The sequence below is a fragment of the Nerophis lumbriciformis genome, linkage group LG23, assembly GCF_033978685.3.
Source record: "Nerophis lumbriciformis linkage group LG23, RoL_Nlum_v2.1, whole genome shotgun sequence".
In the NCBI taxonomy this organism is placed as follows: Eukaryota; Metazoa; Chordata; class Actinopteri; order Syngnathiformes; family Syngnathidae; genus Nerophis; species Nerophis lumbriciformis.
Genome location: NC_084570.2, coordinates 25124601 through 25149160, shown reverse-complemented (window position 1 = coordinate 25149160; position 24560 = coordinate 25124601). Strand labels below are relative to the sequence as shown.

The window sequence follows — 24560 nt, the reverse complement described above, 5'->3', positions numbered from 1 at the left end:
AATTAAGTTAAAGTTAAAGTACCAATGATTGTCACACACACACACTAGGTGTGGTGAAAATTTGTCCTCTGCATTTGACCCATCCCCTTGATCACCCCCTGGGAGGTGAGCGGAGCAGTGGGCAGCAGCGGTGCCATGCCCGGGAATAATTTTTGGTGATTTAACCCCAATTCCAACCCATGATGCTGAGTGCAAAGCAGGGAGGTAATGGGTCCCATTTTCATAGTCTTTGGTATGTCTGGGCCGGGGTTTGAACTCACAGCCTACCGATCTCAGGGCGGACACTCTAACCACTAGGCCACTGAGTAGATCCCCTAGCAGGACCATAATATGATGGCATGTGTGTGTGATAGTTACCCAGTAACAAATATCAATAGCTACTGTATTATTTCAGAATTTATTTAAACAATTGTGAATATAAATGTATAATTTCCTCATAATATTATTAACCAAATGAATATGTATTATTATATGTTTTACTGACACAATGATAATTAATTTGCTTTGAAATTAGACGTAAAAGTGACCAGCAGACATTTAGCGGATTTTGAGAACCAAATAAGGCTAGTAGATATTTAGCGGTTTTTGAAAAAAAATAAAAATGCGAGCAGATATTTAGCGTTTTTCAAGAACAAAAAAAAATGCTGGCAGATATTTAGCGGTTCTTGAGAACAAAAAAGGCTATTAGATATTTAGCGTTTTTTTAAGAACAAAAAAAGGCTATTAAATATTTAGCGGTTTTTGAGAACAAAAAAAATGCTAGCAGATACTTAGCGGTTTTTGAGAACAAAATAAGGCTACCAGATATTTAGCGGTTTTTGAAAAACAAAAAAATGCTAGCAGATATTTTGCGTTTTTTACGAAAAAAAAAATGCTGGCAGATATTTAGCGGTTTCTGAGAACAAAAAAGGCTATTAAATATTTAGCGGTTTTTGAGAACAAAACAAAATGCTAGCAGATACTTGGCGGTTTTTGAGAACAAAATAAGGCTACCAGATATTTAGCGGTTTTTGAAAAACAAAAAAATGCTAGCAGATATTTAGCGTTTTTTAAGAACAAAAAAAATGTTGGCAGATATTTAGCGGTTTTTGAGAACAAAAAAGGCTATTAAATATTTAGCAGTTTTTGAGAACAAAAGAAAATGCTAGCAGATACTTGGCGATTTTTGAGAACAAAATAAGGCTAGCAGATATTTAGCGGTTTTAGAAAAACAAAAAAAAATGCTAGAAAATATTTAGCGGTTTTTGAGAAAAAAAATGCTGGCAGATTTTTAGCAGTTTTTGAGAACAAAAAAAATGCTTGGAATATTATGTCACATGATCAGAAAATATTAAAGCTTAGATGGTAATTGAAATTGAAAGAAGAAGAAAACTTTTTTTTTTAAAGAACAAACATTTGACAAGAAAGATGAAGTGCTTTATTGGCACAAATTATTTCCACGCTTTTGCGGGCCACGTAAAATGATGTGGCCCCCGGGACTTTAATTTGACACCTGTAGTGTATGGCCAGTGGGCCAAATGCGGCGTTTTAAATTTGGCCCCCCGGGACTTAATTTTCATATTACATTGATTTATATGGCGGTGTGACATGTCGGACTTTGTTGCCATCCTTTGGACGCATGTCAATGACCATGATGTATACTTTCTCGAAAATCCCAACACAGCATTTAATTATATGACCCAATCTAAACAACCTTCCCTAGTCATGTCGCAGAAAAAAAATATTCAACCAGCACAAAACGTCAACACACATGGGCACACATAACACATCCTGCTCACTGAACTTTGTGGATATTATAAAAAACCATTGTCCCATTGCCATAAAAATATTAAATTACAACCATTTTAATCAATTACAAAGCATGATGGGAAAAATGCAAAACACCTTCTACACTTATCCATGTTCAACTTTTAGGTGCACGGTATTTCTGAATGATTACAAAACTTTAAGAAAGTAGTCAGTAGGCGTTGAAATTTCACATACTCTTAATATTCAATTATATTAGTTAGTATTTTATATCCATTATTTTATTATGATATGTATACACGCACACACACACACACACACACACACACACACACACACACACACACACACACACACACACGCACATATTTTGCATGCATTATCCCAATGCGGCCCCCCACTTCAAAAGTTTGGACACCTTTGGTCTACACTATTGGTGGTTCAGTGGTTCAAGATTGTGATGATCTAGTATTATACAAGCAGTGCTGTGCTGAGGAAACTCTTACCTGAGCTCTTCGACTTCTCGGATGTAGTTCTGAATTAGAGCTCCAATCTCCTGGTTGCCCTCACCTGGAGTTGACGGAGCAGGTTTGAGTTCAACTGAACAAAAATACTGGGAAAAAATGGTAATAATAGGAAATTTCGCATACTTGACTTGGTGAGCAGCACGCTGACCTCGTTGGCCAACAGGTGCGTTACTCGCGTGTTGAGGTGGTCGATGGTCTCCTGCATGGCCTTCACCCTGAGGCGCAGCGTGTCGTTCTCTCTTTGGAACATGGCGTTCTCCTGGTATAGGTCGCTGTAACCCTCCGAGCCTTCCTCACACGCAACTCGCTTCCCCTACACAGCCAATGAGAGTCCACATGAGTGCCAGGAGGCAAGGCCTTGAACGCAACATGAAATTTGAGGCGGTTTCGCACAAACAAGTCACAGTTTGTAAAGCTGGTTTGAACAGAACGGATCAGAGGTTCTCAAACGTTTTTCAAAAAGTACCACCTCATAAAATACTGGGCTCTTTAAGTACCACCATAATGACCAACATTAAAATACAGTAGCCTAGTAGGCATCAATATTAATCATAAGCAAGGCAAAGGTTTTATTTAACAATTATATTTAATATTTTTGGCTAGTGTAACATTACACACGAAAAAAAACAAACCTTGTGGCGGCTTTTATTTTGCCATGGCGGGGCGCCACATTTAGGAAAAACCCTGAAGGTATCGATATATGGTACCATTGGATTTTACGTGAAATGACACCTAGTAATATCGAGGAAATACGATCTGTACCTATAAAAATAGTAAATTCGGTACCCATCTTTTATCATGACTCTAAACATTTTTTTTTGAAAACTGCTGTTTTGTTTGAAAAAAAAAACCTTGAATTAAAGATACTTATATGAAATAAACACATTCTTTGGCTAAAAAAAATTACATAAATTATTAAAATTCATGCAAAATATATTTACCAGTTAATCAAATTTCCAGTCAGGTTATAGTTGAGTTGAGTTTGAGTTTATTTCGAACATGCAAGCATACAACATGATACATCACAATTTCCAGTTTCTCTATTCAACATGTTCGAAAAGGAGTAGGAAGAAGCAGAGCTTATTTAATCCTACCCCTTTTCCTTCACATAGCAGTTGCTAAAACTTTTGTTTACTTCCTGTTCTCAATTTATTCACAATATACTCCATAAGTTAAAACAATAAAAATAAAGAAAGAAAGAAAGAAAGAATTGGTAAAGTAAGTCATATTTCATATGGTGAGATGAGTAAGATTATCTTGAAAATGAATGGATGAATGAAATAAATTCAGAATGTTTATCATGGTTCTTCTTCTTTGTACTTGTAAACACTTTGTTGTTTGTTGAAGTGTATAATTTCAGTACATTGTTTGATTTCGTTGCTTAATCCATTACATAATGTAATTCCACATACTGATATACTGAAGGTCTTAAGTGTTGTACGTGCGTACAAATGTTTTAAATTACATTTTTCTCTAAGATTATATTTATCCTGTTTTGTTGAGAATAATTGTTGTATATTATTGGGTAGCAGATTATAGTTTGCTTTGTGTATAATTTTAGCTGTTTGCAAATTCACTATGTCGTGGAATGTCAGTATTTTTGATTCAATGAATAAAGTGTTTGTATGTTCTCTATATCCAACATTATGTATTATTCTAACTGATCTTTTTTGTAAGACCGTTAATGAATGAAGTGTACTTATGTAGTTATTTTCCCATATTTCTACACAATAACTCAGATATGGTAACACTAGCGAGCAGTAGAGAATATGAAGTGATTTTTGGTCGAGAACATGTTTTGCTTTATTCATTATTGATGTCTTTCTTGCTACTTTATGTTGCATATTTTTTACATGAGATTTCCAGTTGAATTTATCATCAATCATTATACCTAGAAATTTGGTTTCATTTACTCTTTCAATTTCTTTTCCGGCTATTTGTATTTGTGTTTGACTTTTCTTCTACTGTTACCAAATAGCATTATTTTAGTTTTACTGAGATTCAAAGAGAGTCTGTTTTCGTCAAACCATCTTTTTAATTTGTTCACTTCTTCTGTTATTATTTGTATTATCTTCTTTGTGTTCCCTCCTGAACAAAACGCTGTTGTATCATCCGCAAATAATACTAACTTTAAATCTTTTGTAACTTTACAAATGTCATTAATATAGAGATTGAACAATTTTGGTCCTAGTATTGATCCTTGAGGTACACCACAATATATATTTAGCGTTGTAGACGTGTGTTCGCCGAACTTCACGTATTGTTTCCTGTTCGTTAAATACCTTCTAATCCAGTTTAAAACTAACCCTCTGATGCCATACCGTTGTAGTTTTTTGATTAAAATATTTTGATTAATTGTGTCAAATACTATAGTTAGATCCATCAACACTGCTGCCGCACATTTTGTACTATCTATTGCATTGGTAATTTCTTCTGTAATTTCAATTGAAGCCATCAAAGTTGAAACATTAGCTCTGTATCCATATTGGTTCTGTCAGGACTTGATCTTGGGAGTTTGCTTTTCCGGGATGCAACGGAAAGTTGGCACGGGCGAGACGGGAATGGAGGTACATGATTTATTTATATTTATCAAAAAAGGAATAAATGAAAGCGCGCACAGTGGCGGAGAATAAACTATGAAAAAACAAAAAGACTATAAACATGGAACCAAAACTTACTGTGACAAGGGACATGAAGCAGGATCATAGAGGAATGGACAGAGCATAAATGTGGTGCGGTATGGGGTGCGAGGTCGTCAGAAAAACAAACTGAAAAACACTGAACTTAAATACTACAGACATGATTAACGAAAACAGGTGCGTGACTCAAGACGTGAAACAGGTGCGTGACGTGACAGGTGAAAACTAATGGTTGCTATGGTGACCAGACAAGGGAGTGAAAAGACGGAAACTAAACAAAACATGATAATACAGACATGACAGAGCCCCTCCCTTAAGGACAGATACCAGATGTCCAAGAAAAAAAAACTTAACAAAAGTCATGGGAGGGCGGGAGGGGGACATGGCGGTGGGTCGCCAGACCACGTGTCCCCGTATCCACCGGGGCAGAGTTAGGTGGCGGCGGCGAGTGGAACGCCGCTGCAGCAGGCGAGGCGGGCGCCCAGGGAATGGCCACATTCGTGGCCGACTGGGAGGTGGGCGCACTTGGCGTGGCGGGCGACCAGGTAGCGGCCATATCCGTGGCCGACGAGGAGGCAGGCGCGTCGTCATCGTGGCAGGCGTGGCTTGGCGTGGTGAGTCAGGCGGCGAAGCTCGGCGTGGCGCGTCAGGCGGCGAAGCTCGGCGTGGCGCGTCAGGCGGCGAAGCTCGGCGTGGGTCTTGGTATAGGTCTTGGTCTTGGCGTGGGTGTTGGTCTTGGTGTGGGTCTTGGCATGGCGGGTCTTGGTCTTGGCATGGCGGGTCTTGGTCTTGGCATGGCGGGTCTTGGTCTTGGCATGGCGGGTCTTGGTCTTGGCATGGCGAGTCTTGGTCTTGGCATGGCGAGTCTTGGTCTTGGCATGGCGAGTCTTGGTCTTGGCATGGCGAGTCTTGGTCTTGGCATGGCGAGTCTTGGTCTTGGCATGGCGAGTCTTGGTCTTGGCATGGCGAGTCTTGGTCTTGGCATGGCGTGTCTTGGTCTTGGTCTTGGCTTAGCGGGTCTTGGTCTTGGACTTGTTGAGCTGGTACCGGAGCTTGGCGTCGTGGAGCTGGTACCGGAGCTTGGCGTCGTGGAGCTGGTACCGGAGCTTGGCGTCGTGGAGCTGGTACCGGAGCTTGGCGTCGTGGAGCTGGTACCGGAGCTGGTACCGAAGCTTGACGTCGTGGAGCTGGTACCGGAGCTTGACGTCGTGGAGCTGGTACCGGAGCTTGACGTCGTGGAGCTGGTACCGGAGCTTGACGTCGTGGAGCTGGTACCGGAGCTTGGCGTCGTGGAGCTGGTACCGGAGCTTGGCGTCGTGGAGCTGGTACCGGAGCTTGGCGTCGTGGAGCTGGTACCGGAGCTTGGCGTCGTGGAGCTGGTAGTGCAGGTGGAGGTGGTCTTGCTGGGGGTTGCGGCTTGGCATGGTAAAAGACTGGTAAGGGCGGTCGTGCTGGAGGCTGTGGCTTGACAGGTCGGAAGACTGGTGGTGGCGGCCGTGAGGGAGGCTGTGGCTTGACAAGGTGATGCTGATCCACCCCACCTGAACAATTCCCAGCCCTAGCCCCCCCTTCAAGGGGCGGATACCAGACGCGCTCCCTGCGGTCTGGAACTCTCTGTAGGGGTGGGCGGAGGAGGGCAGAAACTTCCCCATTAAATTGTCCAAATTGTCTTTCTTGTGCCTGGGATTGAGTGGGTGAAAAAAAATTGTTTTGTGTCTTGGGTGTGGCTTGAGTCCTGGGGAGCGGGGAATCAAAAGAAAAAGAATTCAGAAAAAAAAAATCCTGGTCTTTGACGTCATCCGGGCGAAGACGGGCTGGCTGCTGCTTGCTTCCACCCGGAGGGGGAGGGGCTTGTGGGAGCGGCGTGTCCTGCAGGCTCGCGGAAGTTCTACCCGACATCCTTCGTCGGGAGCGGCGCTTCCGCGACTGAGGTGACGCTGTGTCGTCCTGGGACCAAATGAAGTCTCTATACTCCATGGAGGAGTAGCGCCGCGTTTCCTCCTCCATCGCACACAGGACCGCCCAAGAAGCCTCGTCGAACATGTCCAACTCAGGTGCGGAAAAGCGGGTCTGCTGACGACCTACTGTCAGGACTTGATCTTGGGAGTTTGCTTTTCCGGGATGCAACGGAAAGTTGGCACGGGCGAGACGGGAATGGAGGTACATGATTTATTTATATTTATCAAAAAAGGAATAAATGAAAGCGCGCACAGTGGCGGAAAATAAACTATGAAAAAACAAAAAGACTATAAACATGGAACCAAAACTTACTGTGACAAGGGACATGAAGCAGGATCATAGAGGAATGGACAGAGCATAAATGTGGTGCGGTATGGGGTGCGAGGTCGTCAGAAAAACAAACTGAAAAACACTGAACTTAAATACTACAGACATGATTAACGAAAACAGGTGCGTGACTCAAGACGTGAAACAGGTGCGTGACGTGACAGGTGAAAACTAATGGTTGCTATGGTGACCAGACAAGGGAGTGAAAAGACGGAAACTAAACAAAACATGACTTAAAACAAAACATGATAATACAGACATGACAGGTTCTCAGCGAGTATTCTATTTTTGTTTGTGAAACTCTCTAATCTGTTATTGAACAGTTTTTCAATGATTTTAGAAAATTGTGGAAGTAAAGAAACAGGTCTATAATTTGTAAATTGGTGTTTGTCTCCAGTCTTATAAATTGGTGCAACTTTAGCTATTTTCATTTTGTTTGGGAATTTACCTGTTTGAAAAGATAGGTTGGTAATATACGTTAATGGTCCTCAGATCTCTTCTATAACCTTTTTTATTGTTCAATATAAATATTCCATTACAATCAGTTGAAGTCTTAGATTTGCATTTTCTTACGATTTTAACTATTTCCTCCTGTGTCACATTATTGAGGAACATTGAGTTGGGATTTCTATTTATGGTATCGTTATAGTCCTCAATTGAAACTGGGTCTGGAATCCTTTCCTCCAATTTTGGTCCAATATTTACAAAGTAATTATTAAAGCTTTCAACTACCGTATTTTTCGGAGTATAAATCGCACCGGAATATAAGTCACACCTGCCGAAAATGCATACTAAAGAAGGAAAAAAACAGATATAAGTCGCGCTGGAGTATAAGTCGCATTTTTGGGGGAAATGTATTTGATAAAACCCAACACCAAGAATAGACATTTGAAAGGCAATTTAAAATAAATAAAGAATAGTGAACAACAGGCTGAATAAGTGTACGTTATATGACGCATAAATAACCAACTGAGAACGTGCCTGGTATGTTAATGTAACATATTATGGTAAGAGTCATTCAAATAACTATAACATATACAACATGCTATACGTTTACCAAACAATCTGTCACTCCTAATTGCTAAATCCCATGAAATCTTATACGTCTAGTCTCTTACGTGAATGAGCTAAATAATATTATTTGATATTTTACGGTAATGTGTTAATAATTTCACGAATAAGTCGCTCCTGAGTATAAGTCGCCGGCCAAACTATGAAAAAAACTGTGACTTATAGTCCGAAAAAGACGGTACTTACTTGATATTGTTATATTATTATTGTTTATTATTATATTGACTTCTCACATCTTGTTTGTATTCTGTTGTTGCTTTTCTCAGATCTTCTTTAAATTCTCTCATTGCTTTTTCCACTATTCCCATGTCATGGATAATTTTTTTTAGCATCTTGTCTTGATTCTTAACATGCCCTGTGTTCAACCTCAAATATTGCTCCCCCTTGTGTCCTGTGTCCAGAGAATCATTTGATTCAGATGACACCGACCGTTTCGGGATTTTAGTTTTTCCTTTCGCGGCAGGTCGATGACGTCAGTGCCTCTTGCATCTCAAACGGCAGTTGCTTCTTTAGCGACTTGCGGCACTTTTAACTTGTTTGTTTCAACAATTGCGTACCTTGCGCCGTTCAGAGATCAATTTGAGGTGTCAGCCTGTCAACTTATATCACTCTGCGTCGTCGGAAGCACTTTAAAACAGCTGTAAACTCGCCGTAGCTTTTGGTTGCTAGGCAACCGCTTTGAATTGCGTTAAGGCGCCGTTGGCTTGAGGCTAACGGCTCTTCTAGCTCGCATTATCTCAGCCTATCAGTGCCTCTCAACTGACCAAAATCAGGTCGAAGATGCCAGGTGACTCTCCTGTGGCTGTGATCGCAAATCAGTGGTCAAAATCTTCAAACTTAACAAAAACCCCTGTAGCAGAAGCGGAGCCTTTTTTCTTTGCGTCCTTTCTCATTGACAGGAAGTGATGAGTATATGAAGAGGCTGTATAATAATGTAAGGTCACGGTCTAATATCCATTAGTTCTTTGGAAATGATAGGGCTCACAAAAAAACAGACCCATGAGCAAAATATTTTTCAATATCTTTCAATATACACAGTACAGGCCAAAAGTTTGGACATACCTTCTCATTCAATGCGTTTTATTTTCATGACTATTTACATTGTAGATTGTCACTGAAGGCATCAAAACTATAAATGAACACATGTGGAGTTATGTACTTAACAAAATAAGTGAAATAACTGAAAACATGTTTCATATTCTATTTTCTTCACAATAGCCACCCTTTGCTCTAAGTACTTTTTCGCACACTCTTGGCATTCTCTTGATGAGCTTCAAGCACACCCGTGAAGTGAAAACCATTTCCAGTTACCTCTTAATAATTCCCACTAAACACTGTTGAGATGGAACATGAGGCTCGGAGGAACACTTTCAATTTTAACGCTGATCCAGATTGACTTTTTGCTTCCTTTAATTTGCAGCGATAACCGCATAAATCATGCAGTAGGTGTGTACCTACGAAGATGCACAACTTGGCACTGATCCATATTTGGATAGTCCCGCCTCAATTCTAATATTGAACATGTTGGTAAACAATGCAATCGTCTTTAAGCGGGACAGGGCTGAGTGCAGGACTCATCAAGCTGCTATTGTCGGGCTCTGAATGACGACCAGTGTAAACACTCCATTGCATAATCTATCAACAGCGAGTCGCTGTCTAATCCGCTCACGGCACGCAAACGTCATTATGTCCATTGGCGCGAGTCACATCTCGTCCCTTGTTACCACATCCAGGTCAGGACGCGTTCCCCACACACCAGTCACCCACTTGATCACATTTTAGATCAGTGACGTCCAAACCACTGCCCGCAGGCCAAGTGCGGCCTGTTGGGGTGTTCAATTGGGCCCGCAAGACGTCACAAGTTTAATAAGAAATCATCAAATTTTATAAACGTCTGACAGCATAATTGATGCGACTTTTCCGCCATCTTATGGACAATGTGAGTAATTCAGGTTAATGCCCATGAATTGCAGTTTGAAGTGTCCACGGCTAAACATTTTTATATAAGACCCAATCCAAACAACCTTTGTCACTCATTGTGCAAATAAACAAACACAAATAGTCAACACACGGTCACACATAACACAACCTGCCCACTGAACTTTATGGATATCATTAAACATGTCCAAGCACAACACATAACTACACCCATTTAAATCCTCTGCAACGCATGTTGGGAAAAATGCAAAACTCTCCGATACCAATATTTTGGTACCGGTACCAATATGTATTTCGATATTTTTCCAAATGAAGGGAACCACAAAAAATTTCATTATTGGCTTTATTTTAACAAAAAAATCTTACGGTACATTAAACATATACGTTTCTTATTGCAATGAAATTACTATTTTGACTTTAAATAAAATAGTGAGCATACTAGACAACTTGTCTTTTAGTAGTAAGTAAGCAAACAAAGGCTCCTAATTTGTCTGCTGACGTATGCAGTAACATATTGTCATTTTTCATTCTATTTTTTCAAAATTATGATGGATTATTAATCTACTTGTTCATTTACTGTTACTTACTTTCTGTTTTAACATGTTCTTTCTACACTTCTGTTCAAATGTAATAACCACTTGTTCTTCTGTTGTTTGATATTTTACATACGTTAAGAATGATACTACAAATGTTGGTATCAATCCGATACCAAGTAGTTACAGGATCATACATTGGTCATAATCAAAGTTCTCCTGTGTCTGCGGAAGTATTTCATGACTTTATAAACAATAAAAAAAATTACAAAGATTTTGATAGTAAATAATATTGATGTAACCATTGCAGTATCGACTATATAGGGTTTTTGTATTTGGTATCGTTACAGTCGATGTATGTATAGATCCACCCGTTTGTTTACATTCGGGAGAGCGAGCTTGCTGTTAGCGGTTAGCGATTGTATCCTCCTACGGTGTGTAGTGAAGCATGTTTAGCTATTCCTCATCCTGCAGGGATGATACTTGTAAGAAACTTACTTTATTTGTCGCCATGGAGGCGAGGATTAGTGATTTAGAAGTAGCTAAAACACCACTGCGGATGGACGTTAGCTGCTAGCAAGTGAGCCATGTTTTAAAACACCTCTTCAGTGTTTATAGCTTCACCTTTATCGTTTGTTTTTACACCAAAATACGTCCATTCTCCCTTTTCTGTCTACACACCGTGTCTGCTTGTAAGTACTCCATGCGTGTTCGTTGCCTAACATGCTCCTCTGCTCATAAAACCAGCAATGTCCATAAAAAAACAAAAAACACCGTTATTTTTCAAAGGCAGTGTAGGACCATTTTAAATTCATTAGTACCACAGTACTTTATTAGTACCAATATACTGTCCAACTCCACATGTATCCATGTGTGGCACATTTTAGCTGCTTGATATTTCTGATTAAATACAAAACTTTAAACTTGTTATTCATTATACATCAATTATATTAATATAATATGTAGCTATAAATATGTACACATATATGTATAGGCTATATATATATGTATAGGCTATATATATATATATATATATATATATATATATATATATATATATATATATATATATATATATATATTTCAGTGACGTGCAGTCAGGGGAGGCGGGGCCTCACGTGCCATCATGGAAAGAAAAAAAATGTAAAAAGAAAAAAAATTTATTAAATTGTTATATGTATCCAGTGATTATACTATAAAGTTATTTTCCATTTAACTTCACCAGTTTTAGATTATTTCTATTCAAAATCGCTGAATTTTCACATTTGCCGTTCAAATACTGAGAACAGACTTGCGGTGAGTCACCAGCCAGTTGAGCCTCGCCATGGATTGCGCAGTGACTCGGCTAACTGCTGGCCTGCTGTGCAGTGAGACCGTATTACTATATGAATTATATTATAAATTTTCATAGTTTAGTTAGCTGAGGTATATAATGTACAGTGTATTTTGTCAACAACTGTATGTGTGTAACGTATTTCTTGTGCTGAGCAATCATAAAACTGCTGCGAAGACGCACTGGGTGAGGCTCGCAGTAATCATGCCTCCTGGTGGTAGAGGGCGGTAGTGATCCCAGAGATCATTCTTGCGACTACTCGGCTGCAGAAGAAGTGACAACAAGCAGCAACAGTTAGCAGCGATCGTTTATTTTTTCCTCTCGCCTGAACTTTTAACATGGAGGATTACATATCTAAAATAAAACAGTTTTTGTTATGCCCGTTTGATTGTGGACTATTACTGACACCTTGTGGCGATGGGAAAATGCTGCGCGTCATCAGTTTGGGCACTTCCGGTTTACGATGTTAGTTCAGTTCATGAGACAATAAGAAGTAGAAAAGTTGGGATACCTCTTACAGACCTTGGAAAAGATAAGTCTGGAAGTAAACTGTTTAACTTGTTTATGTGGCTCAATATGAAGGTGGAAAGTGGCTAAATTTGATAGTAAGATGTGTATTGAAAAACGATTTTTGTGCACTAATTTAATGGATGTTTGAGGACTTAAAATGGCTGCCGGTCGTGTATTTCCACCATAGAAATAGTTTTAACACTCAACAGTGTTTGTTTGATGGTGGTGCTGTGTATTTGTGTGGAGCTGATGTTTACATATGGTGTCCTACATTTCAGTGTGTTGATTGAATCATATAGCTTATACATTGTCATTGTGTGTATTTCAGTTTTACAAAAAAAAAAAAGTCCAGTGCAAGACAAAGCAAGATCAACAACAATAAAGAGCCTAAATGGATTCATCTGCTTTGGAACTTAATTAGAACGTCCTGGATTGGTTGTTAGCTGTCTGCCAAGCTGTATAACCTCAACACATATAGTGAGGGCAGAACAGTTTTCTAAACTGGACTTTCAATCGAAGCAGGAGGTAATAATTAAAGGAAGATCTCCATCGAGATTAAAAAGGGACTTTTAAAACTGAAGAAGAATGCTGGTATGAGCTTTTAAACATAACCCGTTAACTGCTGCCAATCAAATGGTGAATAAGATACTCTTTAGGGTTCATATGTTTGTAAATCTGACTGTGATGAAGTCAGTGCCTCACCAGCCATGAACCTCACCGCACGTCACTGATATATATATATATATATATATATACACACATATATATACATACATACATACATACATATACATATATATATATATATATATATATATAGTTACTTTACATGCAGTCGGTCTCCGGCCAAATTTTTGTGGCCCTGTTTTAGACTGACAATCCATGGTTCAAAATGGATCCTCTGCCAACATGGCTACATTTTCATTGGTGTGTTTTTTTTATTTGCCTACAGTTTTTGCTGTATCAACCTGGATTTAAAAAAAAATATTGCACAGATTTCGCTTGCACTAAAGTAAGGACACAAGTCTTATCTTACTGCTGTGGACCGTCCATCACTCACCGCCTTGTACTCCATCAGCTCCAACTGGAGGCGGGCTATCTCTGCGCGCAGGGCGCTGATCTGCTGGCTGGTCTTGTCCTGGTTCACCACTACCTTGTTCTTGATGTTCCGGGCCCGGTTGGCGTACTTCAGCGTGTTCAGGGTCTCCATGAAGTCACGGTCAGACGGACTGACGCAAGCGATCATCACTGTACGGCTGGGGGGTAAACAAATGCGTAAGCAAGTGAAGGCTTTCCAGGTGTAAACGCAGTCGGTATCGGCACAGAGGATAACATATGTTTGTGTTTGTCACTAACTAATAACGACAAGTGCATTTGTTGAATGACTTAGCAGAATTAAGTACAGTACTAGTAGAGGCACTGTCGATTTAATGGCCTGCAGACCAGCATTTTAATGTAATTCATACCGTATTCTCCGGACTATAAGCCAAGCAGTTTTTTGCGGCTTATAAAACAGTGCTGCTAATTTATGGATTTTTCTCCGCTAACGGCCGTAATAGTTTGTATTCAACAAAGAGTTTTCATAAATCGCCGACAGACACTGAAAAGGTATGTAATTATTCGAGCGATGAGTTCGCTCACTGAGCGATGAGTTCGCTCACTGAGGTTGCTGCAGTATTTCCTTGTGTTTAATGCCTTGGGCCGGAAGTACAAGTGTCGTTTTGTTGTTTCGTCTACTAACCGTCCATAACGTTTCTACTCGTATGGATTCTTCTTTCATCACTTCAAGCAACTTTTGTAAGTTTTACAATATAACAAACAATTTATACTCACTAAACCGTCACATGTTTGATAGTTGTGTTTTCATGCATATTTGTACGCGTTATCGTAATGCAATCAAGCTACAAGTGTCGTTTCGTCTACTCGCCATCCATAACGGTTCTACTTGTATGGATTCTTCATTCGTTACTCCAAGCAACGTTTGTAAGTTTTACAATATAACAAACGATTTATACTTACTAAACCGCAACATGTTTGATCGTTGTGTTTTTAATGCATATTTGTACGTGTTATCATAATGCAATTAAAGCTAGCGTTGTTAGCATTGGCTAACGCGCTAATACGTTTACGAGTGTCTGTGTTAGTATTATTAACTTACAAACCCCGTTTCCATATGAGTTGGGAAATTGTGTTAGATGTAAATATAAACGGAATACAATGATTTGCAAATCCTTTTCAACCCATATTCAATTGAATGCACTACTCAGTAAACGTTTGGGAACTGAGGAGACACATTTTTTAAGCTTCTCAGGTGTAATTATTTCCCATTCTTGCTTGATGTACAGCTTAAGTTGTTCAACAGTCCGGGGGTCTCCGTTGTGGTATTTTAGGCTTCATAATGCGCCACACATTTTCAATGGGAGACAGGTCTGGACTACAGGCAGGCCAGATTCTTTTTTTTTTTTTTTTTATATATATATATACCGTATTTTTCGGATTAAAAATCGCAGTTTTTTTCATAGTTTGGCCTGGGATGCGATTTATACTCTGGAGCGACTTATGTGCAAAATTATTGTGGCCAATGTATAATACATGGCGTGACTTATTTATTAGCGTGTGCACACGTACCTGTTGCCTCCTAACGAGTCCTGCAGCAGCCGAGTGAGCTTAGAGTCTCGGTAGGGAACGTGGCCCGCTTTCTTGGTCTGATCTCCTAAAGCACTGATGACATTCCCCAGGGCCAACTACGGCATACACAAACGTGCAATAAATATGTGTTAAAATAAATCAAATAAAATGGTAGAATAAAAAAAAAAAAGCTGTTTTGTTTCTTTCTAACCAGTCCACAGTTGATGGAGATTCCCTCGCGGGCTCGCTCTCCTGTAGCTCCGGTGCGTTTGAGCCTCTCGGAACCGGCCAGGTCCACAAAGTGGAACTTGGCCATCAGAGCTTCGAACTCGGGTTGTTCGATGGCGGATGATGCCACGCCGTTTAATTCCCCAGGGTCCTCCTCTCCATTGGGCTAGCAAGGGTTTTGGGGTTCAGAGAAAAAAATAATATTACCATTGCTTGTATAAAATCATTGGGTGTTGACATATAATTTAGTGTTGTTTTTTTTGAGAAGATTTTTTTTTTTTTTTTTTTTACAAAACAGTGCTGACAAATTCATCATAACGTGGCCAGAATGAGTTGAAATAAATAGTCGTTATTCACCATTGAGCTAAATATGATCATATCAATCTGAGCCCCTTTAGAGTAGCATAAAATACCTTGATGAATAACCAATTTAAAAAACAAATTGAATGTCATTATCCAATTATTTCCACTTGTTTATTAGAGAACACACACAGTCTATATTTTCCCTGTGACCCTTCTTGCACTCGCTAAATATAGTTCCTGTTTGTTTTTACACTCGCTAAATATAGTCCCTGATGGATTTTGCACTCGTTAAATATAGTTCCGGTTAGTTTTTGCACTCGCTAAATATAGTTGTTTGTTTTTGCACTTGCTAAATATAGTTCCTGTTTGTTTTTGCAGTCGCTAAGTTTTGTTCTTGTTTATTTTTGCACTCGCTAAATATAGCTCTGGTTTGTTTTTGTACTCACTAAATATAGTTCCGGTTTGTTTTTGCACTCGCTAAATATAGTTTCAGTTTGTTTTGCACTTGCTAAATATAGTTTGTTTGTTTTGCAGTCGCTAAATATAGTTCCTGTTTGTTTTTGCACTCGATAAATATAGTTTCTGTTTGTTTTTGCACTCGCTAAATATAGTTCTTGTTTGTTTTTGTACTCGCCTAATATAGTTTGTTTGTTTTTGAACTCGCTAAATATAGTTCCGGTTTGCTTTTGCACTCACCAAATATAGTTCTTGTTTGTTTTTGCACTCGCTCAATATAGTTCCTGTTTGTTTTTGCACTCGCTAAATATAGTTCCAGTTTGTTTTTGCACTAGCTAAATATAGTTCCTGTTTATTTTTGCACTCGCTAAATATAGTTCTTGTTTTTTTTTGCACTCGCTAAATAAAGTTCCTGTTTGTTTTTGCACTCGCTAAATATAGTTTGTGTTTGTTTTTGCACTCGCTCAATATAGTTCCTGTATGTTTTTGCACTCGCTAAATATAGTTCCTGTTTGTTTTTGCACTCACTAAATATAGTTCTTGTTTGTTTTTGCACTCGCTTAATATAGTTCTTCTTTGTTTTTGCACCTGCTAAATATAGTTTTTGTTTGTTTTTGTACTCGCTTAATATAGTTTGTTTGTTTTTGAACTCGCTAAATATAGTTCCGGTTTGTTTCTGCACTCACAAAATTTAGTTCTTGTTTGTTTTTGCACTCGCTCAATATAGTTCCTGTTTGTTTTTGCACTCGCTAAATATAGTTCCGGTTTGTTTTTGCACTTGCTTAATACAGTTCCTGTTTGTTTTTGCACTTGCTAAATATAGTTCCTCTTTGTTTTTGCACTCGCTAAATATAGTTCTTGTTTGTTTTTGCACTCGCTAATTATAGTTCCTGTTTGTTTTTGCACTCGCTAAATATAGTTTGTGTTTGTTTTTGCACTCGCTCAATAGAGTTCCTGTATGTTTTTGCACTCGCTAGATATAGTTCCTGTTTGTTTTTGCACTCGCTAAATATCGTTCTTGTTTGTTTTTGCACTCGCTTAATATAGTTCTGGGGGCGTGTCTTTGTTTACTAACAAGACATCATGGCGGAGCCAAAGCAGAGTTTCTTAACATGGAGATATTTTCACTATTTTTCTTTTGTCAAACACAAAGAAAAGAACATTTTAGTTAAATGTAAGTTGTGTCTTGGATCAAAGATCCTATCTACTGCCCAAAACAGCAATTCAGATCTGCTGAAACAGCTACAAAAGCAACATGCTTCGACAAAGCTAGTAAAGAGACACAGACTCCGATGCCACTTCACCTCCACCTCCACCACTACCGAAGGATTTTAACGGAGGGACTGCTAGCCAGGACAACATTGATAGAGCCATTGCAGCGTATGTGGTAGAAGACATGCAGGCTACTTCTACAGTGGGGTCAACCGTTTTCAGGCAGCTTATTAGCATGATAGTGGGCGTCAAACGGCACATAAACATTTTCCAAGTTCCTGGACACAGTGGACAGTGAGTACATACAAATGGGAAGCAAGCTAAAGAAGACACTCCAAACTATGCCTTTGCTCATCATTCAGCACTGAAGATGCACACACTCTGTCAATTATCTTATATACTGTTGCTCTTTCATTCTAGACTAGTGTTTGATTATCACATCACTCTAAATGTATAGACTATAAAGTTCACAAACATAAAGAGGGATCCTAGTGGGCCAGGCCAATCTTTCCTTATCTGTAAACTAAAACTGGGGAAATGTGTAGAATGTTCTGGGCTTGATCTCCTAAAGACATGATTTTATTTCACAATTCCTTGAGAGAAAAAACGCCTGGTTAGGCGTGTGTATAGCAGTATGTGTGCGGTATATAGTGACATGACATATAATCATGTCATATGTGCCTTCCTTGGGTGAAGCCAGGTTTACAGCTATGTTGTGACATGTTGTTATTATGCGGTTTGTTACTTATGTATGTTATGTTGCAGCTATTTAAAATAGTTTCGTCAATTTGTTCTGGCCCAAAATAAATTGGCCCTTTGAAACATATCTTTGTCTTTGTGTGTTGTATGTAGACCACATGGCTTAGCAGAGTTCAGTGATGCAAATGCATGTCAAGTTGATCAACAAATTTTATTATTCTCCAGTGCAATAACAGTACTGAAATGAAGGCTAAAAGGGCATTAATGGGAGCCTTAAAACAATAAAAAAAAAAAAAAAGAAGTAACTAAATAGTTACTTTTCACAGTAACGCATTACTTTTTGGTGTAACTAACTGAATTAGTAACTGAGTTACTTTTGAAATAAAGTAACTAGTAACTGTAACTAGTTACTGGTTTTCAGTAACCAACCCAACACTGGTCCCTACACACCGGAGCTCTTGTAAATAGAGCTCAGCAGCGCATGCACTTTTTGCGTCGGATGAAAAGAGCACAGCTCCCTCCCTCCATTCTCACCACATTCTGCAGAGGCAGTATAGAGAGCCTACTGACCAACTGCATCTCTGTTTGGACTGGAGCCTGCAGTGCCTCAGGCTGAAAGTCTCTGCAGAGAGTGGTGAGGACGGTGGAAAATATCATCAGGACTCCTCTTCCTCCTATCCGGGAAATCGCAAAAAGCCGCTGCCAGACCAAGGCTCAGAAAATCTGTAGAGACTCCTACCACCCCCACCAAGAACTGTTTTCACTGCTGGATTCTGGAAAGAGATTCCGCAGCCTCCGTAGAAGAACCTCCAGGTTCTGTAACAGCTTCTTTCCTCAGGCAATAAGACTCTTGAACGTATCATAATAATCCCCTCAATTCTTCCCAAAAACGGATTAACTCGCTGGAATATAAAGACAATATAACATACATCCATAAACGTGGATGCATATGCAAAAGTGCAATATATTTATCTGTACAGTAATCTATTTATTTATATCTGCACCTTATTGCTCTTTTATCCTGCACTACAACGAGCTTATGCAACACAATGTCAATCTTATCTTTACTGTAAAGTTAAAATTTGAATGACAATAAAAGAAAGTCTCTCTTTCTCTTAAATACTTCTCTTTCGCTCAGCGAGCCTCACCCTGTAAACAAGGGGGTCAAACCTGTTTTTTTTTTTCTATTTTAGTTACAAAATGTATTTAAACGTCTTTATTCAAACATCTTTATTTAAAGACACGTCTTTATTTTAAAGTCTTTATTCAAACGTCTTTATTCAAACATCTTTATTTAAACGTCTTTATTTAAATCAGAAATTAGAAATCAGAAACTTTATTAATCCCGGAGGGGAAATTACAATTTTCAGCACAATCCCATTCAAGATCAGACAAACATTTCAGGGAGACAGAACAAGACACGTCTATTTAAATGTATTTATCTAAACGTCTTTATCTAAACGTCTTTATTTAAACGTCTTTATCGAAACGTCTTTATCGAAACGTCTGTATTGAAACGTCTCTATTTAAACGTCTTTATCTAAACGTCTTTATCTAAACGTCTTTATTTAAACGTCTTTATGAAAACCTCTTTATTTAAACATATTTTTAAACGTCTTTATTTAAACATCTTTATCCAAACGTCTTTATCTAAACATCTTTGTCCAAACGTCTTTATCTAAACGTCTTTATCTAAACGTCTTTATCTAAACGTCTTTATCTAAACATATTCATCTAAACATCTTCATCTAAACATCTTCATCTAAACGTCCTTATTTAAACATCTATCTAAACACTTTTAATTCAATGTCTTTATTTAAACGTCTTTATCTAAACGTCTTTATTTAAAGACACGTCTTTATTTAAACGTCTTTATCGAAACGTCCTTATCGAAACGCAGAGGTGGGTAGTAACGTGCTACATTTACTCCGTTACATCTACTTGAGTAACTTTTGGGATAAATTGTACTTCTAAGAGTGGTTTTAATGCAACATACTTTTACTTTTACTTGAGTATATTTATAGAGAAGAAACGCTACTTTTACTCCGCTACTTTTACTCCGCTACTTTTATCTACATTCAGCTCGCTACTCGCTACTAATTTTTATCGATCTGTTAATGCACGCTTTGTTTGTTTTGGTCTGTCAGACAGACCTTCATAGAGCCTGCGTTTCAACAAATACAGTCACTGGTGACATTCACTCCGTTCCACCAATCAGATGCAGTCACTGGTGACGTTCACTCCGTTCCACCAATCAGATGCAGTCACTGGTGACGTTGGACCAATCAAACAGAGCCAGGCGGTCACATGACCTGACTTAAACAAGTTGAAAAACTTATTGGGGTGTTACCATTTAGTGGTCAATTATACGGAATATGTACTGTACTGTGCAATCTACTAATAAAAGTTTCAATCAATCAATCAAAAGTGTGAAGGAAAAAAGACCCTTTTTTATTTCAATCGTACATCCCGTCAAAAGCCTACAGACTGACTGCACAGTTCCTGTCTTCACAATAAAAGTGCCGCTCCACCGCGCCTGCGCTTTCAAAACAAGAGTCTCCGAAAGCCAGCGCAAACAAGCTAGCAAGCTACGGAATTTGCCGCCAATGTATTTCTTGTAAAGTGTATAAAAACGAATATGGAAGCTGGACAAATAAAATGCCAAAAACCAACCACTTTCATGTGGTATTAGACAGAAAGGAGGAACTTTTTTTCTCCTCCATTTGAAAACGTGGACACTATCAACACTACTGTCTGATTACAATCAATGCAAGTCATCAGAATCAGGTAATACACCAACTTATATTCTTGTATATATATATATATATATATATATATATATATATATATATATATATATATATATATATATATATATATATATATGTGTGTGTATGTTACTCATCAGTTACTCAGTACTTGAGTAGTTTTTTCACAACATACTTTTTACTTTTACTCAAGTAAATATTTGGGTGACTACTCCTTACTTTTACTTGAGTAATAAATCTCTAAAGTAACAGTACTCTTACTTGAGTACAATTTCTGGCTACTCTACCCACCTCTGTCGAAACGTCTATCAAAACGTCTATCGAAACGTCTATCGAAATGTCTCTATTTAAACGTCTTTATTCAAACATCTTTATTTAAAGACACGTCTTTATTTTAACGTCTTTATTTAAACATCTTTATTTAAACGTCTTTATCGAAACGTCTTTATTTAAAGACAGGTGGCGCAGTGGAAGAATGGCTGTGCGCGACCCGAGGGTCCCTGGTTCAATCCCCACCTAGTACCAACCTCGTCATGTCCGTTGTGTCCTGAGCAAGACACTTCACCCTTGCTCCTGATGGGTGCTGGTTAGCGCCTTGCATGGCAGCTCCCTCCATCAGTGTGTGAATGGGTAAATGTGGAAGTAGTGTCAAAGCGCTTTGAGTACCTTGAAGGTAGAAAAGCGCTATACAAGTACAACCCATTTATCATTTATCATTTATTTATTGAAACGTCTTTATCGAAACGTCTCTATTTAAACACCTCTATTTAAATGTCTTTATTCAAACATCTTGATTTTAACGTCTTTATTTAAACGTCTTTATTCAAACGTCTTTATTCAAACATCTTTATTTAAACGCCTTTATTCAAAGACACGTCTTTATCTGAACGTCTTTATCTAAACGCCTTTATTTAAACGTCTTTATTTAAACGTCTTTATGAAAACGTCTTTATTCAAACATATTTATGAAAACGTCTTTGTGAAAATGTCTTTATTTAAACATATTTTTAAACGTTTTTATCGAAACGTCTTTATGTAAACGTCTTTTTAAACGTCTTTTTAAACGTCTTTATTTAAACATCTACATTTAAAGACACGTCTGTATTTAAAAGTCTTTATTTAAAGGTCTTTATTTAAACGTCTTTATTAAAATGTCTTTATCTAAACGTCTATTTTTAAACAACTTTATCTTAACGTGTTTATCCAAACATCTTTATTTAAAAGACTTTATTTAAAGGTTGGCCACTTTCAAGCACCCAAGGGTAACATTTTGTCAATTCTAACTGTGACCCTAATTTCACAATCTTCAGCATACACTCTATAATTTTTTTGACCCCCCTACATTCCTTCTTACCCTGCCTCTTCTGTGCACTTTTTAATTCTAATCCTCCTCCCTCTGCCCACAGGCAGATTTAAATGTAAAAGTAGATTATGATGAAACTCTGACAAGGCTCACATTGAGCCCTCCTCCCTCTCTTCCTTTGTTTGGTTTTATTCACGTTCTCACCGTTTGTACGGGTTGGCAGACTCTCATCTGGCAGAGGTAGATGGTAAAGATGGCATGCGAGCGCGAGCTTTGGGCGTTCATCTGCGTGCTGGCGGTGGTGCGGGACAGTGCGCCGAGTTTCAGACACTGCAGCAGCTGCAAGACACAGAAAATATTCAGTTACTACTTTTTTTATATGAAATACATCCATACCAGCGACATCTGAAAAGTATTCACAGCGCTTCACTTTTCCTACATTTTGATATGTTGAAGCCTTATTCTGAAATGGAATACATTCATTTTTGTCCTCAAAATTCTACACACAATACCCCATAATGACAATGTGATTTTTTAATATATAGCAAATTTATTCTAAACAAAAAATCCTATGTACATAAATATTGACAACCTTTGCTGGTTACTTTGTTGATGCACCTTTGGCAGCAATTACAGCTGCAAGTCTTTTAGAACACGATGCCACAAGCTCTACACCTATCTTTGGGCAGTTTGAATTTAATTAATTCCATTTTGGAATAAAGCTGTATCATAACATATATTGATTGGGAAGAATGGCTGCCTGGATCTGAACCCGAGCGGTGTTTTGTTATTGGACTTTTGTGCCCGTCACAGATTGTCCATAACGAACACCATGTTCAAACATAAGGGTGTCCATATGTGCACTTGGCACCAGGACACCCTAGGCCGCAGTTCCATAATCGACTTTGTAGTTGTGTCATCGGATTTGCGGCCTCATGTTTTGGACACTCGGGTGAAGAGAGGGGCAGAGCTTTCTACCGATCACCACCTGGTGGTGAGTTGGCTGCGATGGTGGGGGAGGATGCCGGACAGACCTGGCAGGCCCAAACGCATTGTGAGGGTTTGCTGGGAACGTCTGGCAGAGTCTCCTGTCAGAGAGAGTTTCAATTCCCACCTCCGGAAGAACTTTGAACATGTCACGAGGGAGGTGCTGGACATTGAGTCCGAATGGACCATGTTCCGCGCCTCTATTGTCGAGGCGGCTGATTGGAGCTGTGGCCGCAAAGTAGTTGGTGCTTGTCGTGGCGGTAATCCTACAACCCGTTGGTGGACACTGGCGGTGAGGGATGCCGTCAAGCTGAAGAAGGAGTCCTATCGGGTTCTTTTGGCTCATAGGACTCCTGAGGCAGCGGACAGGTACCGACAGGCCAAGCGGTGTGCGGCTTCAGCGGTCGCAGAGGCAAAAACTCGGACATGGGAGGAGTTCGGTGAGGCCATGGAAAACGACTTCCGGACGGCTTCGAAGCAATTCTGGACCACCATTCGCCGCCTCAGGAAGGGGAAGCAGTGCACTATCAACACCGTGTATGGCGAGGATGGTGTTCTGCTGACCTCGACTGCGGATGTTGTGGATCGGTGGAGGGAATACTTCGAAGACCTCCTCAATCCCACCAACACGTCTTCCTATGAGGAAGCAGTGCCTGGGGAGTCTGTGGTGGGCTCTCCTATTTCTGGGGCTGAGGTTGCTGAGGTAGTTAAAAAGCTCCTCGGTGGCAAGGCCCCGGGGGTAGATGAGATCCGCCCGGAGTTCCTTAAGGCTCTGGATGCTGTGGGGCTGTCTTGGTGGACGAGACTCTGCAGCATCGGGGGAACCGGAGGGTGTGTTCTAACTATCGTGGGATCACACTCCTCAGCCTTCCCGGTAAGGTCTATTCAGGTGTACTGGAGAGGAGGCTACGCCGGATAGTCGAACCTCGGATTCAGGAGGAACAGTGTGGTTTGTGTCCTGGTCGTGGAACTGTGGACCAGCTCTATACTCTCGGCAGGGTCCTTGAGGGTACATGGGAGTTTGCCCAACCAGTCTACATGTGTTTTGTGGACTTGGAGAAGGCATTCGACCGTGTCCCTCGGGAAGTCCTGTGGGGAGTGCTCAGAGAGTATGGGGTATCGGACTGTCTGATTGTGGCAGTCCGCTCCCTGTATGATCAGTGCCAGAGCTTGGTCCGCATTGCCGGTAGTAAGTCGGACACGTTTCCAGTGAGGGTTGGACTCCGCCAAGGCTGCCCTTTGTCACCAATTCTGTTCATAACCTTTATGGACAGAATTTCTAGGCGCAGTCAAGGCGTTGAGGGGATCTGGTTTGGTGGCTGCAGGATTAGGTCTCTGCTTTTTGCAGATGATGTGGTCCTGATGGCTTCATCTGGCCAGGATCTTCAGCTCT

At 39.6% G+C, this 24560-nt stretch overlaps 1 protein-coding gene across 11 annotated transcripts in view; it reads right to left on the bottom strand.

The window, feature by feature from the left end:
• kif21b (kinesin family member 21B) overlaps window positions 1-24560 on the bottom strand; it is a 370384-nt gene that overhangs the window by 198420 nt on the left and 147404 nt on the right. For all 11 annotated transcript variants that reach the window (XM_061984919.1, XM_061984922.1, XM_061984923.1 and 8 more), the window contains exons 5-10: window positions 22385-22519; window positions 15423-15605; window positions 15212-15327; window positions 13644-13839; window positions 2397-2586; window positions 2253-2316 (exon numbers count right to left, since the gene is read on the bottom strand). In XM_061984919.1, the coding sequence (XP_061840903.1) occupies window positions 2253-2316; window positions 2397-2586; window positions 13644-13839; window positions 15212-15327; window positions 15423-15605; window positions 22385-22519 (884 nt within the window). The remainder of the gene's footprint in view (window positions 1-2252; window positions 2317-2396; window positions 2587-13643; window positions 13840-15211; window positions 15328-15422; window positions 15606-22384; window positions 22520-24560) is intronic.